This window comes from Scyliorhinus canicula, chromosome 3 (genome assembly GCF_902713615.1).
Source record: "Scyliorhinus canicula chromosome 3, sScyCan1.1, whole genome shotgun sequence".
Classification (NCBI taxonomy): domain Eukaryota; kingdom Metazoa; phylum Chordata; class Chondrichthyes; order Carcharhiniformes; family Scyliorhinidae; genus Scyliorhinus; species Scyliorhinus canicula.
This window is the reverse complement of record NC_052148.1, coordinates 206,214,061-206,229,625: the sequence shown is the minus strand read 5'-3', so window position 1 is coordinate 206,229,625 and position 15,565 is coordinate 206,214,061. Positions and strand designations below refer to the sequence as shown.

General features: G+C 48.9%; 1 protein-coding gene across 7 annotated transcripts in view; it reads right to left on the bottom strand.

Annotated features, from left to right (window-relative positions):
• The window catches only part of slc2a9l2 (solute carrier family 2 member 9, like 2), a 630,183-nt gene that overhangs the window by 44,124 nt on the left and 570,494 nt on the right, over positions 1–15,565 (bottom strand). For all 7 annotated transcript variants that reach the window (XM_038792065.1, XM_038792062.1, XM_038792063.1 and 4 more), the window contains one exon: positions 5,701–5,828. In XM_038792065.1, the coding sequence (XP_038647993.1) occupies positions 5,701–5,828 (128 nt within the window). The remainder of the gene's footprint in view (positions 1–5,700; positions 5,829–15,565) is intronic.

Genomic DNA, 15,565 nt, shown 5'->3' with positions numbered 1-15,565 from the left:
GAGAATTAAACAACTCACTGGAGGAGGAGGCTCCACAAATATCCCCATCCTCAATGATGCAGGTGCCCAGCACATCTGTGCAAAAGACAAGGCATTCACAATAATCTTCACCAGAAGTGCCAAGTGGATGATCCATCTCAGTCTCCTCCAGAGGTCCCTAGCATCACAGATGCCAGTCTTTAGCCAATTCGATTCACTCAACGTGATATCAAAAAGCGGTTGAAGGCACTGAATACTGCAACGGCTATGGGCCCTGACAATATTCCGGCAATAGTACTGAAGACTTGTGCTCCATAATTTGCCGCACCCCTAGCCAAGCTGTTCCAGCACAGATACAATACTGGCATTCACCTGGCAATGTGGAAAATTGTCCAGCTATTTCCAGTACACAAATAACAGGAAAAATCCAACCCAGCCAATTACCTATCAGTCTACTCTCAATCATCAGTAAAGTTATGGAAGGAGTAATCAACACTGCTATCAAGCAGTACTTACTCAGCAATAACCTGCTCACTGACGCTCAGTTTGGGTTCCACCAGGGTCATTCAGCTCCTGACCTTATTAGAGCCTTGTTTCAAACATGGCAAAAAGAGCTGAACTCCAGAGATGACTGGGAATGACTGCCCTTGACATCGAGGCAGCATTTGACCGAGTATGGCATCAAGGAGCCCTAGCTAAACTGGAGTCAATGGGAATCAGGGGGAAAACTCTCCGCTGGTTGGAGACATATCTGGCACAAAGGAAGATGGTTGTGGTTGTTGGAGGTCAATCATCTCAGTCCCAGGACACCACTGCAAGAGTTCCACAGGGTAGTGTCCTCGGCCCAACCATCTTCAGTTGCTTTATCAATGGCCTTCCTTCCATCATAAGGTCAGATGTGGGGATGTTCACTGATGATTGCGCAATGTTCTGCACCATTCACGACTCCTCAGACACTGAAGCAGTCCATGTGCAAATTACTGTTCCTGTGGTAAGGTGCAGGTAATCAGAAGAGAACCCATGAAGTCGAACTAATGCTTTCACCACATGCTCCAACATGCCCTGTCACCTTCGCTACTTCTAAATTGCAACACAAATCTCCAAACACTTCTGCTGATTTGGCAACTAACATGAAAATGGGCAATGATTCCTTTGAATAGTGCTTGTATGCAGTGGGGGGAGTCATTCATTCTGCTTAATGTATGTTCAGTGACACCACGTAAAGAGAAAGCCTTAGTTGGAGCATTATGGTTGTAAATAGCACCACAAGAGTTAAGTGAAGTACGTATGGCTGAGATGTTATTTTGGACCAGAAATGGCATCCATATTCTGAAAATATGGGAGCTGCAACCGAAATTTGCTGCAATAAACTCAGTCCTTGGAACATTTAAGCAGTTAAAGATAGAGGAGCCATTGAATAAAGAAGCAAATCATGGCTTAAAGATCTGAAAATTTTTTGAACGCAGTTAAAGGAGGCACTTTCAGACAATTAACTCGTATTCCACACGAAAGGCAGTTGTATTAAAGAAAGCAGTTAACGAATTAAGGATGATGATCACCCTTCCTACCCTGATTAGGTCACAGAACCTCTTGCAACCAGGAAGGAGGCACCGTACCCCTGCTGCTGACTTCCTCTGCCACGTCCAACCCATGCTTGTTTCTGGTGGAAGCCTCCTTGCCCCTGCCCATGGTGAACAGAATCTCCCTGCAGGCCCTGCAGGCCCTACAACCCGCAGCATTATCTCCAGGGAGGTATCAAGGAAGAATGGTGCTACGTTGCCACGTCGAGTCTCCATTTCTGCAGGTTTTAGCACTGTCTACACACTTGTACAATCCTTCTGATCCTTACAGGGCCCTTTAAATTTTGTAGCGGAAAGAGTCTGATGTGGTTGTTATCATGCCGGCTTGCCTGGCATTGGAAACCTGGAAGCCAAATGCAAATGCAGTGGCTAAGTTTGCTGAAATTTCTGGATTCTGGATTCTGTACTGCCAGTTCCCTGGATCACAATCAGATCTGGAAGTTAAAGTTCAACCATACAAGCAAAGGTTTTCTGTTTAACTGTCTATTCTACCATTTACCACTCATTCTCTTTAATGGCCTAAGGGCCGGCAAGTTCAGAAATAGAAAACTCCACGAAAAGTATCATGACATGACAATTCAAACTTACTCGGTAAGCAGAACAGATACAGAGCAAAGTGTAAAGAGGAGACCTGTATGTGCTTATACATGATATTGGATGGACAAGAGTGGACTATTAATTAATTATTCAATCAAATCATTCAGGTAATTAAAGAAAACAAGAGTCAAGATTGATTGTTTTCTCCATCAACTGAGCTCTAAGATTACATTCATGTCAATAATTCATCCAAACAGTCCTCTCCGAGGCAGTTTTCCGCAACGATTGGATTTTACAATGTGCTAAAGCTCAGACTCACGTCCTCCAGCATATATGAACTGCACAGCAGCTTCCCAGTGGGATTCCATCCATTAGGAGGAAGCCTAACAGTGTTTTGTTTTTATAAATTTAGATTACCCAATTCATTTTTTCCAATTAGGGCCACTTACCCTGCACATCTTTGGGTTGTGGGGGCAAAAGCCATGCAAACACGAGGAGAATGTGTAAACTCCACACGGACAGTGACCCAGAGCTGGGTTCGAACCTGGGACCTCGGCGCCGGGAGGCAGCAATGCTAATTACTGCGCCACCGTGCTGCCCCTGCCTAACAATGTAAAGAGCAGAATATTGTTGGTAGTGTGCAGTGATGTCGCCGCAGCGCCAGAAGAGCTATTGAGTGACCTGAAAAGACTAGAAGCCTCCTGAGGATCAGAAGTGGTACCTCAGCGAAGACCTCAGAAAGACTGGGAATCTTCAGCGTTGGGGTTAAGACCCAGATAGGAAAAAAAGACACAAGGCTCCCTGGCAGCTGATAGATGGAGACAGGAACATGGCTGAGGTTCAGCCTCAACTCCTGAATCCTGTCTCCCAGAGGAAAATCGGACTCCAGGAGTTAGGTAGCAGATCTCACTGCCTGCAATAATCTATTGCATAAGAATATTTTTTCTTTAAACAGTAGTCTCTTTCGCTTTTCATTGTTGGCCATGTTGTCATAAGGACCGTAAAGGATGCCAGGTGGATGATTTAGTATCTCAAAAATATGAATGGCTAATTGTTGCTGGAAGATCATACACCAACAGCTAGGAGTTGTGGAATTGCATCCCACACAAAGGATTCCACCAATTTCCCACTGAATTTATAGCAGGTAACAGGGAAAACCCCTGCAGTCAAGAGCCTTTCCCTAGTTTATGTTGGTATTGTTGCATCGATGATGTCAAATATTACATTTTATCTACTGGGCTCACATATGGAACTTTTTTCAAAAGGGCAGTTTCAACTGTTAAAGATGGCTGCCATTTGTCACCTGATGTATGCAACTGCAAACTGACTGAACATCTGGAAGCTTCTAAAAGTTGATTACAATAACCCCCATATCCTTTTGGAATGTCGCACCTGCCCTTGTCAGGGCTTATCCTAAAACAGCAAAGACAATAAGGCCTCAGACTTTCTGCCTCCATGGCTACCAGGTAATCAAGGAGAACTCACAAAATTGATTATGCACAGGCAAGTACTCAGGACTCCTTTCAGGCCCTATTGTATGTTGATGGTTTGGATCATGGGAGGTGGAAACACCTTTGTTAATTTGAATAGACTATCAATTGTTTTCCATTGCATATCAATGGCCAGTTGCTACATGGTTACAACTAATGTATTTTATTACAAAGCAGCATTTCCAGGAAAAAAATGAAGGACTACAGCTTTACAACCTTCCTCAGTCACAAACAACAGTGCTGAATTCAAGTAATAAAAGCAGAAAATATTGGAATAATTCAGCAGGTGTGGCAGCATCTCTGGATCGAGAAACAGAGTTATTATTTTGAGTCCATTTGAGCTCTGGAGAAGAGTCACACAGACTTGGAAAGTTAACTCTGTTTCCCTATCCACTGCCAGATCTTTTTCATAGAATTTACAGTGCAGAAGGAGGCCATTTGGCCCATCGAGTCTGCACCGGCTCTTGGAAAGAGCACCCTACCCAAGGTCCACACCTCTACTCTATCCCCATAACCCAGTAACCCCACCCAACACTAAGGGCAATTTTGGACACCATGGGCAATTTAGCATGGCCAGTGCACCTAACCCGCACATCTTTGGACTGTGGGAGGAAACCGGAGCACCCGGAGGAAACCCACGCACACACGGGGAGGATGTGCAGACTCTGCACAGACAGTGACCTAAGCCGGGAATCGAACCTGGCACCCTGGAGCTGTGAAGCAATTGTGCTGTCCACAATGCTACCGTGCTGCCCATCTGCTGAGTTGTTCCAGTATTTTCTGTTATTAGTTCAGATTTCCAGCTTCCGCAGTATTTTGCATTCATTTTGGTGATGGACTCGTAATCAGTGAACACTTTATATCTTTGCCTTTTATCATCAGGTCTTAATTTGGCCAAAAGTTAACCCCCTCTAACTTGTAACCTACATGTGTGCATTTGTGTTGCGACGGATGTGACATGTGTTTACCTTTAATATTTTGATATCTTTAGCTAAATGGCTTTTTGGCACAATAAAAATGAACCCCTTATTCATTGGACTGCTGGACTGAGTTATTTGTGATCAGCACATAAATAGTGAAGTACATACACTGAATTGGCACATTGGTCCTTCTCAATTTCAAAAACCCTATTACGTTCAACTTCGGTGGGGGGGGGGGGGGGGGGGGGGGGGGGGGGGGGGGGGGGTCCCTGGTCCCTGAATCCGTCCTCACCTGGTTGTAACAGTATGTGGTTCTAAATGTGTGGCCACCATCTCTATCTTCATCCAGAACTATTTATGCGAGAGTCGAAAAAATGACTACAAGCAGACTATCCAATGATGGGGCTTTCACATCTCTCATGTCAATAGCTGGTACCAAAGAGGTGCATTTTCCAGAAAAATGCACTGAATCGGGACATGAGCCGAAAGTCTGACTGGTTTCTCCCTTCAATACTTTAGAGGTTCTGAGGCCAATTATTGTGCCCCCGACTGCTTATGTGCATGCGATTTGCAAAATCAACATGGATCAGGGATCATCGCTGCCTCTCAACTCACTTTGACATGTTCATTTGAGTGAATGTTGATTACCTTTGAGGCATCAATGGATGAATCTTGTCCAGTCCTTTTTGGTTGATGACCAAGAGGATTATGACAATTGGCAAAAGAACCAGGAAGAGATGAGAAATATTTTGCAAAGCAAATTACCAAGATCTAGAATACAGCACTTGAAATAGTGCTGAGAGCATATTTAATCATAACTTTCAAAATGGAAATGCCTTCAAAGAAAAGAATATGCAGAGCAACTGGGAATGAGCAGGGATGGGGGTGGGGGGGTGGTGCACTTGGTCTAATTTAATAGCTTTTGCAAAGAGCCACACAGGCATGATAAGCTGAGTGACCTCCTTCTGTATTGTGTGATTCAATTAAAGGTTCGGATAATGCCCTGGAAGAGAACGGGAAGGGGCAGGACTGGTTTTAGAAAACCAGTGGTTCAAATTCCACTGTGTCTTATCATCCTGCCCTTTAAATATCTCAAGATTGTTTTCTAGGATTGCAGTGCTGGTTTTAATTTACTTATCCAAGTTTATATTGCTCGATAATTTGCAGTCACAAGTGCTTACATTTAAACCATACCTGGATTAAAGGGAAAAGAAGTCCAACGGCAAAGTTCGAAAGCCAGAGCAGTGTACCACCAATCATGAACGCAGAAGGTCGACAGGACTGATCAAACATCTCACCAGTGAGGACAAAAGGAATCCCCCCTGAAAGTAAAAGAATGCAGCAGACAGAGATTTAAAACAAATGTTTTTTTAATGCATATTACAGCATCATAGATGTACTGATGAACTAACCCAGGATTATTGCATCAAATTCATCTGAGAAACAATTGTTAGGAAAATAAAGGTAGTTTTAAGAGATTTAAATTTGTATTGGTAAATATTAGAAATAAGGTATAGTTTTAAGTGTGTTTAATTTATTTTTTGCGTGCCTACATTTAGATTCTTGTTGTATGTATGGGGGTTGGTTCGTTTCCAATGGTGTTTCCGTTGTGCTTAGAGAGGGCTGCAGCATGAAGAGTAAAGAAATAGGCCAGCAGAGGTATGCAATGTGGGGCTTTGTAAGGTAGAGAAGCTTTTAAGTTTCAGTTTTAGCTGAATTTGTGGGCAGTTGGAGACAAGCCCTCGGGGAGTGAACATCTTTTAGTTTTGTCTGAAGAAAGACTGGACAGGACGGGAGCTATAAAGAGGTAGGTTTCCTAAAGTACAAGTTCCAGTCTGGATAACCAGGGAATTAGGACATAAAGAATGTTTATGACGACAGGAGTTAAGAGAACGGTGATCAAGGTATTGTTCAGAAGAATTCAATGACAAGTGAACAAAGTGTTCTGACCTAAAGAGATAATCACAGTAATTAAATTTAAATTGGGACAACAAACTTCAGAGGTAGACAAAACTTTTTTTTAAATAAATTTAGAGTACCCAATTATTTATTTTTCCAATTAAGGAGCATTTAGCATGGCCAATCCACCTAACCTGCACATCTGTTTGGTTTGTGGGGGTGAAACCCATGCAGACGCAGGGAGAATGTGCAAATTCCACACGGACGTAGACAAAAATTTTGATGTAATTTTAATAGTCTGGGAATCAAGAGTTAAAACAATTGTGAGCAGTTTGCACAGCAGTAAAGACAATGAAATTCTAAAGGGGTTGATGTATAATGTTGGCCTGGATTCGCTGTTAAAAGTGGAACAGAAGTGTCAATTGGAAAACCTGGTCTGGATTTCAGATTGCAAACCGCTAAGGGAAAGCATAATTTATAGGAAGATTTGAAAGTGTGACTTTTTGAAAGTGGAATTTAAAATCACTCATGTGGAAGCCGAAGTTCAGTGAGAGAAGGTGGCTCACGGTATAAGAATCATCTGGGGTGGATTTTAAGGAGAAATCCAGACCTTTGCTTGGGTTCAGAGAGGAGTGTGTCTTACCACAGTTATCTTGGTTGCTTAAAAAGACTATGGGCGAAATTCGGAGTAAATCCCGCCCCCGCCGTGGCCGGAATTCTCCACCACCCGGGAATTGGCAGGGGCGGGAATCACGCCCCGCCGATCGGCGAGGCCCCTGCGGCGATTCTCCGGCCCGCTATGGCCTGAAGTCCCGCCGCTGGGAGGCCTCTCCCGCCGCCGTGGTTTGAACCATCTCTGGTGGCGGTGGGATCGGCGGCGCGAGCGGACCCCCGGGGGGGGGCGCGGGCGATCGGACCCCGGGGGGTGCCCCCATGGTGGCCAGGCCCTCGATCGGGGCCCACCGATCGGCGGGTGGGCCAGTGCTGTGGGGGCACTCTTTTTCTTCTGCTGCCGCCACGGCCTCCACCATGGCGGAGGCGGAAGAGAATCCCCCAGCGCGCATGCGCCGGTGGTGACGTCAGCGGCAGCTGACGCACCGGCGCATGCGCGAACCGGCGAAGGCCTTTTGGCCAGCCCCGGCGCCGGGCGGCGGGCGTCAAAGGCTGCTGGAGCCGGATTGGGCGCCAGTCGGTGTGGTGCTAACCACTCCGGTGCGGGCCTAGCCCCTCAATGTGAGGGCTTGGCCCCTAAAGGTGCGGAAAATTCCGCTGCTTTGGGGAGGCCCGACGCCGGAGTGGTTGGCGCCACTCCGCTACGCAGGGACCCCCCGCCCCGCCGGGTCAGGGGGGAATTACGCCCTATGTGTGTAAATGAGACCATTGTAGTTTAAGATGTACTCTGTAATCCATGTTAATGTTAAAATCTGTGTGTAATTGTTTAGGTAAGGGGGGGGGGAGTAAAGGAGTATTGTATCATAATCTAATTTTTTTAAAGTTTAATAAATTTTTTTTTTCTTGTTAAAACTAACTAGCAGTCCTGTGACTGCTCCTCCACGTTTTATAAAAGAAAGTTAAAGTTACAGGGCGAGATTCTCCACAAATGCGGAGAATCGTAAAGGCTGCCGTGGGACAGGCCGAGACCCACGGCAGCCTTCACGCCCACTTCCGGGGCCTATTCTCCCCCCCGGGCGGGGCTAGGAGCGCGGCCCCGTGCGTCACGGCGGCGCGGCCTTGATGATGGTCGTCAAGGCCGCACGTCAAGCGTCGCGCCGGCTGACGCGGCCGACGTCTTTTCCCTCAGCCGCCCCGCAAGACGTGGCGGCTTGATCTTGCGGGGTGGCGGAGGGAAAAGAGTGCGTCCATTATGGACGCACGACCCGCGATCGGTGGGCACCGTGGTACTGCCGTGCCAATCGGGCCCCCAGATGCCCCAAACGGGCATCTGGCGCCCGTTTCACGACGGCAGCGAGCAGGTGTGGTTGCTGCCGTGTTGAAACGGGCTTGAAGGCCCGGCCGCTCGGCCCATTGGCCTCGGAGAAGCGCCGCTCGCCGTAAAAAACGGCGAGCGGCGATTCGTGGCGTGGGTCAGGCGTGGGGGGGGGGGGAGAATAGCGGGAGGTGGTGAAAAATGTCGGGAGGCCCTCCCGCTATTCTCCCACCCGGCGTGGGGGGCGGAGAATCGCACCCACAGTCTTTTGAGCCAGGGTTCCATTCTGGCATATTCCCATCCAGTTATAACATCAACTGGGATCGTAATACAATCGGAACTTTAACTGATACTTTTAAAAGCAAATTGTATTAGTATTAGAGGACTCTCCCATCCCTCTCATATTCAACATCCCTCTTAAATGGATAAGTGTTATTTCTTTTTGCAGATTCAAACATACAAACATAGGTACCTTTTGTTTGATCAATAACAGAACAGCAATTGAACTTTTGAATGCAAGATAGAATATTAACATCACTAAATACTTGAGATTGCATGGACTATGATCTAAGTGGTTGAATTAGAATCTTGTCCCTTGACCCTGTGCAAACCTAAAATGACCAGCTAGAGTACGGCGGGATATTTGACATAAAGGTTTAAAGTATCCCAAAGAAATTGCTGCAGCTACCTCATTCATTCAGTCAGCAGACAAGTGGCTCCTTGCAAGTTGATTACACTGTCTGGAAACTGATCGGTTTCCTGACCAGATCACCCTCCCCTTTGTATTGTGACATACACACCTTTGTGTATAGCAGTACCATGGAGCGCGATGACGTCAATTGATCACCTCGGCTTTTGTATTGCTAATATACCTATCTCTGTAGAATTACCGCAGAATGCATTGACGTCATCTGATCACCTCTCCTTTATAGCAAAATTATACCTTTATCTTCGTCTAAGCCAATAGAAAGGCTCAGAAATTATTGATGTCCCTACCTGTGGGGGATGCTTCTTTATGGTGTATAAAGATCTGTACATCCCTTTTGTGTGTCAGAGTGTGCTTGGCTACAACCTTTGATTGTAGGGTCACCCTCCTTGCGCAAGTAAAACTTAATAAACTTAACTGTATTGTTATCCGTTACATTTTCAGTTTAAAGTCTTACTCGGAGGTCAAAGCTTTCGACAACCCTCACCAAGACATTTATGCTCAAACCTATATTTGCTCGGTACTGGTGGCTGGAATAACCCATTGTGTAATGTCTCTGGCATTTATGTGTTCAGATGTGTGGAAACTAGGGCGGTTGCCTGCGCATGAAATAGGAATTACCCCTGTCCCCCCCAGCACCATTAGGGCCATGAATATGGGAACTGATCCAGGGAATAATTTATTTTAATGCTGCCTCCAGGGATTCGGACCTTCTGCCGGGACATTGAATGCATGGAAATGGTTATGCCTCATCCCTCTTAATGTACAGCCAGCACTAAATTGGTGAGGTCTGACTGAGGCTTGGCAGTGGGCGCTCCTGGCACAGGATGTACCCATCACTGATACCAGCCTTGTTCAGGTCTGTCATTTTCCTTGTACGGAGAAGCTGGAGGTGGAAACTGGCAGAAACAAAGCCAGGTCTCCCATTTTCCCTTGGGATTTTCATCCTGTTATTATCAAATTTAGAGAGGGAGACCAGTAAAACTCAGGAATTTTAGGCCATAGTCCACCATACTAGTAGACCATTCCCGCAGACATGCATATGAAGACAGGGACATTAATCAAGCTGCCACACAATACAACAAGGAAAGCATTCTTGGCAGCACGGTAGCATTGTGGATAGCATAAATGCTTCACAGCTCCAGGGTCCCAGGTTCGATTCCGGCTTGGGTCACTGTCTGTGCGGAGTCTGCACATCCTCCCCGTGTGTGCGTGGGTTTCTCCGGGTGCTCCGGTTTCCTCCCACAGTCCAAAGATGTGCAGGTTAGGTGGATTGGCCATGATAAATTGCCCTTAGTGTCCAAAATTGCCCTTAGTGCTGGGTGGGGTTACTGGGTTATGGGGATAGGGTGGAGGTGTTGACCTTGGGTAGGGTGCTCTTTCCAAGAGCCGGTGCAGACTCGATGGGCCGAATGACCTCCTTCTGCACTGTAAATTGTGTGTGATCATAAATCCATTGTTTGTTTCTATACTGGTCTGATTATCACCCCTTTTGCTTTACACCATTTTCTACCATTACATTTCTCTTGCATTCCGCCCTATCACAGACCTTTCCTTTATTCTTGCTTTCCCTCTCCCCATTCCCTGACTCTGTAGTTGCTTAAAACCGGTTAACATTTTCCAGTTCTGACGGAAGGTCAATGACTTGTATCACCGAGTTGAATCTTGCGTCCTTTCAAAATATTCTTTCCTCGGGATAAGTGTGGGTCCCCCGCTCAATAGTCTGAGTCCGAGCTACCTGCAGAATGTTCTCAGAGACTGACAACTAGGAGACAGCCTCGAAAGCCAAAGCCGGTCAGTCCCTCAGATTGAAGAAAACTCCTTCCAGAGGAATTGTGTTAACGGCCTTTCCTACTCGTGGCCACATCATTGGAGTATGGTCCTCTGGCCTCAATGGTCTCCTGGCCTGCCAGTGGAAGGCTACCTCCATGGAGTGGGAGGACACACCGCCAGGAGGATGATCCCATTGGAGTCCTTCCCATTCCCCCTAACTCTCCTCATAAATGTTAACTATTGGCTACCCACTGCTGCCTGACAAGTAGTCGTTTCTTTTGCTCATCTGCATCTGGCTAAATGGGCCAGAGTTATGAACATATCTGTCCTCTGACTTGATGTAGACATTTCCTATTTTACCCTGGTCCTATCTCCATATCTGACTCCATTGCTCATATATGATTTGTCCCCGTTAACTTTGTTTCTCTCCACTGATTGTGCCTGACCTGCCAATGTTTTCTGTATTTTCTGTGTATCTTGCAAGTTTCTAGTGCCCACAGTATTTTGCTTCGAACTGTTTCGATTTTGTTTTCACACATGCAGTAAAGATTGTGCAGTTCTACAGCACGATTCAGCGGCCGCATTGCAGCCAGTGCGGATCTGGCCACGTCATTTGAATAGCGGGAAAGGCCAAAGTCGAGATTCACTCCGGGCGTGAACCATTTTGCGATCCACTCCCAAAGGCGAGTTCCGGACCAGGCCCAAAAAGGGCGAAAATATCATTAACCCTCATTTGCATTAATTTCAATCTTAACAAGATTGAAGTTGAATGCAGGGCCCTCCCGGGAATTACCTGACTCCCCAGCGGGAAGTCACACGGGCGTTGTTTAGTGCTCCTTTTCAATATGAAGCTGTCGTAATGGCTACCGAGGGGAATGAGGAGCTGAGTAGCCAACTCCATTTTCCGGCATGCAGCTTAAGGACACCGGAGCTGCAGCCCAGGTACTCGGGTGGGAGGGGGGGGTTAGTGGTGGTGGGGACCACTCAGGTGGTATGGTTTGATCAGGCGGCTGAAGCATTCTGGATCCGGAGTTGCTCCTGGGTTAAAGGGGTTAGGGGCTTTCTGTCTGTGAGGCCTTCAATCCATCTATAAATATTGTGGAGACCCGTAACAGGCCCAACCACAGCTGCAGTCTGTCTGCCCTACCAAACTCTTCCAGGACAGAGCCCTGCTGAAGCTTCACTCTTGAAATTCAATTTAACTCCCTTTGACTATGAGCAGCCTCTAGCTTCACAGCTGAAGACTATTTCAAATGAGGATTTAGCCGTATTAGCTAAAATAGCACTTCATACTCCTCAACAGGCAGCACGGTAGCACAGTGGTTAACACTGCTCCCTCGCAGCACCAGGGCTCTGACCTGCATTCAATTCTGACCTTGGGTGACTGTCTGTGTGGAGCTTGCTCCGGGTGCTCCGGTTTCCTCCGACAATCCAAAGATGTGCAGGTTAGGTGGAATGGCCATGCTAAATTATCCAACGATTAGGTGCGGTTACAGGGATAGGGCGGAGGGATGGACCTGTGGGTCAGTGCAGACTCGATGGACTAAATGGTCTCCTTCTGTACTGTCGGAATTTTATGATTCCATTTTATGAACTCTCAAGTGCCTCCTTGATTAGAGCACTGCTTGTCCTGAAAATGTTGAAGCCTGAACAATGTGCCTGAACTCTAGGAGTGTCAGCACCATAGAGTCATCTGCGAACAATCACAACACTAAAGAGCAGGGCTTCAGCACTGTGAATCTTCTCACAACCAAAGGGTATCAGCTGGCAGAGGTCTGGGGTCACTGCAGCCCCAAACGTCTATGCCACTGGGTTATTCCAGGGTTCAAGTGGGATCCTGTGTGGCTGGCTCTTAGGGGATAAGGGATACCCGCTGATGGCTAATGATGCCAGTACGGAGGCCGCAGACCGAAGCGGAGACCCGATATAAAAGGCCCATGCAGCCACCCGGGCTGTCATTGAGCGGTGCATCGGACTCCTCAAGATGCGGTTCCGATGCCTCGACCGCTCCAGAGGTGCCCTCCAGTACCCGGCCCAGCGGGTCGCCCGCTTTGTGGTGGTCCGCTGTGTCCTCCGCAACCTCGCACAGCAGTGGGTCGACAGGCTGGAGGTTTGGGATGAGGAAAATGTGGCCATCTCCAAGGAGGGGAGGGGTCAGGGACGAGGATGATGAGGCGGCGCCGGGCCAGCAGGGGCTGGAGGACGAGCCCAGGGAAGAATCGGAGGACCAGTGGAGACTGCAGGACAGACGGCAGTGGCGAGGGTCTGGCAAGCCTGGAGGCCCAGGAAGGCCCTCATTCTGGCCCGATTCACATAGGACTTGGCCTGGTCAGACATCGTAACTTACCCACCATCCCACCCCCATTTCCCATCCTCCTAGGGTATGTGTTACATCACTCCGGGTGCTGGGACTGTGGTGGCACCCTTAGCGGGTCACTGTCGAGGGCAGGGAGGTGATGATAACCCACAGAGAGCTGCATGCCAGTGCTCCTCAATCTATGCCACAGTCTGATCCCTGCCTGTCTGCTGAGTGCTCGTTCACACCTGCACAATGTGCCCGGGCGGGGAGAGAGCGAAATGCCCGAAGAGATGGGCCAAGGGTTGGGAGGTCGGCCCGCTTTGCAGACGAAAGTGACAGAGGCGTCATACTGGTTCTGCACAAGGGTGTTTAATGTGTAATACAATTCCCCACTCTCCCAATGGTGGCGCCTCACCCCTCAACCCCCCCACCCCCTTCCCCCTCACCCGCTCCCCTGGTGCCCTCAGTGATCCTTAATGTGTTTTGCCTTCCTAGTTCTAGCTCTACATCTAGATGTGTACCCCAGCATGCATATCTGAGGTGGAGGCAGCCAGCTGCTTACCTCATCCCATGGCTTTCAATGTCCCTGGCGGATGTCCTCTGGCGGCTCTGGGGCCGGAGGGCCTGGCGCACTTGTCGGCGGGCAATGCACAGCTTTGCCGCCCTGTTCCAGGTGCTGAATGTGAGATGCAGCCTTAACAAAGGGGTGGATTTCGGGAATGCTGGTGGCCACCGTCGCCACTCCATGGTTGGCATCAAGTGACCCCTCCTCCAGGGACTGGGTGATATGGTACTGGGTGACGCCCATCGTGATGCGGTCATTCTGCTGAGGCCCTCAGCCATGGCCATCACCAACTGCGCGATGCCTTGGACACCTTCACTCATGGTGCTGGCGTCATCAACCAGGCCCTCCACTGCGGTCGTCACCCTGGTGTTGGCTCTGGTGCTACGCATTGCCAGCGACATCGCCTGCCCCCGTAACTTCCAGGACTCCAATCGGCTATGGATCTGCTGGAGTGTCCCTGACATCTCCCTCTGAATGTCCTGACCACACCCTAACATCTCAAACAGCTTCGGGTTTACCTCTTCCACAAGCTCAGCATCAGGCTGGGACTCAGCTGGGTCCTGGGATCCAGCAGACCTCCGATTGCTGTCTCGCCTGAGGGGTTCCTGCCTCCACCTGATGTGCATCAGCAGCAGTGTGGTGCTCACCAGATTGTGCCCCAGAAGCCTGACCATTAACATTTCCCACCGAGGTGTGTGTATCAGTGCTGATGGAGGGTGGTAATGACAGCTGTGATGCCTTGACCGTGTTTTCTCAGAGCTCCCCTCCAAGGTTGTCTCTTGGGAGGCTGGAGAAGGGGCCACTTAGGATGGGCCGGTGCCGTCGGCTGGAGGGCCTGCGGGAGAATGGACATGTGGTCAGTGGGAGGGATGGGTCAGTCAGTAAGGCAATAACAACTCACGTTTGACAGGTCCTCTGGGCGGAGCCCAGTGGTTTCTCACCTCTGCGGCATCCGCCCACCTCCGTGTGGGTGACCGCCCTGTCCTCGTCCACCCCAGTCGCCTACAGGGTCCATTCTTTGAAGGAGGTGAGGACTCTTGAGTTCGGCACCCCACAGCCAGTCTGAGCCCTCTCCCGGTGGTTGTGGGAGATCTTTTCCTGAGGAGACACAGAGAGGGCATCGTTAGCCACATGCGTGGTTCACAATGGTGGGAGGGGGAGATGTGAAGGAAGGGTGGGAGGTTGAAAGGAGAGTGGAGGTCACATGAAGAGTTGGGGAGGGGTGGATGCTTGTGGGGGGGGGCAGAAAGGTCTCAGGGGTGAGGGGAAACATTGGTGTCTACTCAGTCATGCGCCGGTGTAGATTGTTGACCTTTTTCCGGTACTGGGGGCCAGTCCTCTTGGTCACACTCCCTGAGCTTACAGCCGCCGCCACCTCATCGCAGGCAGCACTGGCTGCCCTCTAGCTGACCCTGCGAGGCCCTCAGGGGAACAGGGCATCTCCCCTTGCATCGAGCAGCGTCCCCAAATCAGCAGCCCCGAATCTTGGGGCTGGTCTCCTCAGCGCCATTGTTGCGAGCTGACTTGGGTTGGCTGAGCAAGTTCAGCTTAAGTGCTGCTCGACCTTGTTAGCAGAGGGCTGGCGAGCACGGTCCCGGCGAATCAGCTGGCCAGCCTTCATTTGCGACGAGAAGCCTGTGGAGTCTCGTTGAGTGAACCAATTAACATAGAATAGCGTTCCCGGCCTCACTGGGCCGAGCGGCGGGAAGCTTGTGGCAGTTCCCGCTCATTACCACACTTAGAAATCTTTCCGGATAATCGTGCCCATGGTCATCAAAAAAGCAAGACACAGATTTGTTCCTCAATAGTCGGCTGCTTTACAGGAGGCCATATTGCAGATGTCTGCCCCTATCTACCAACTCAGTGACTTGTTGACTCTCTTTATGCCCT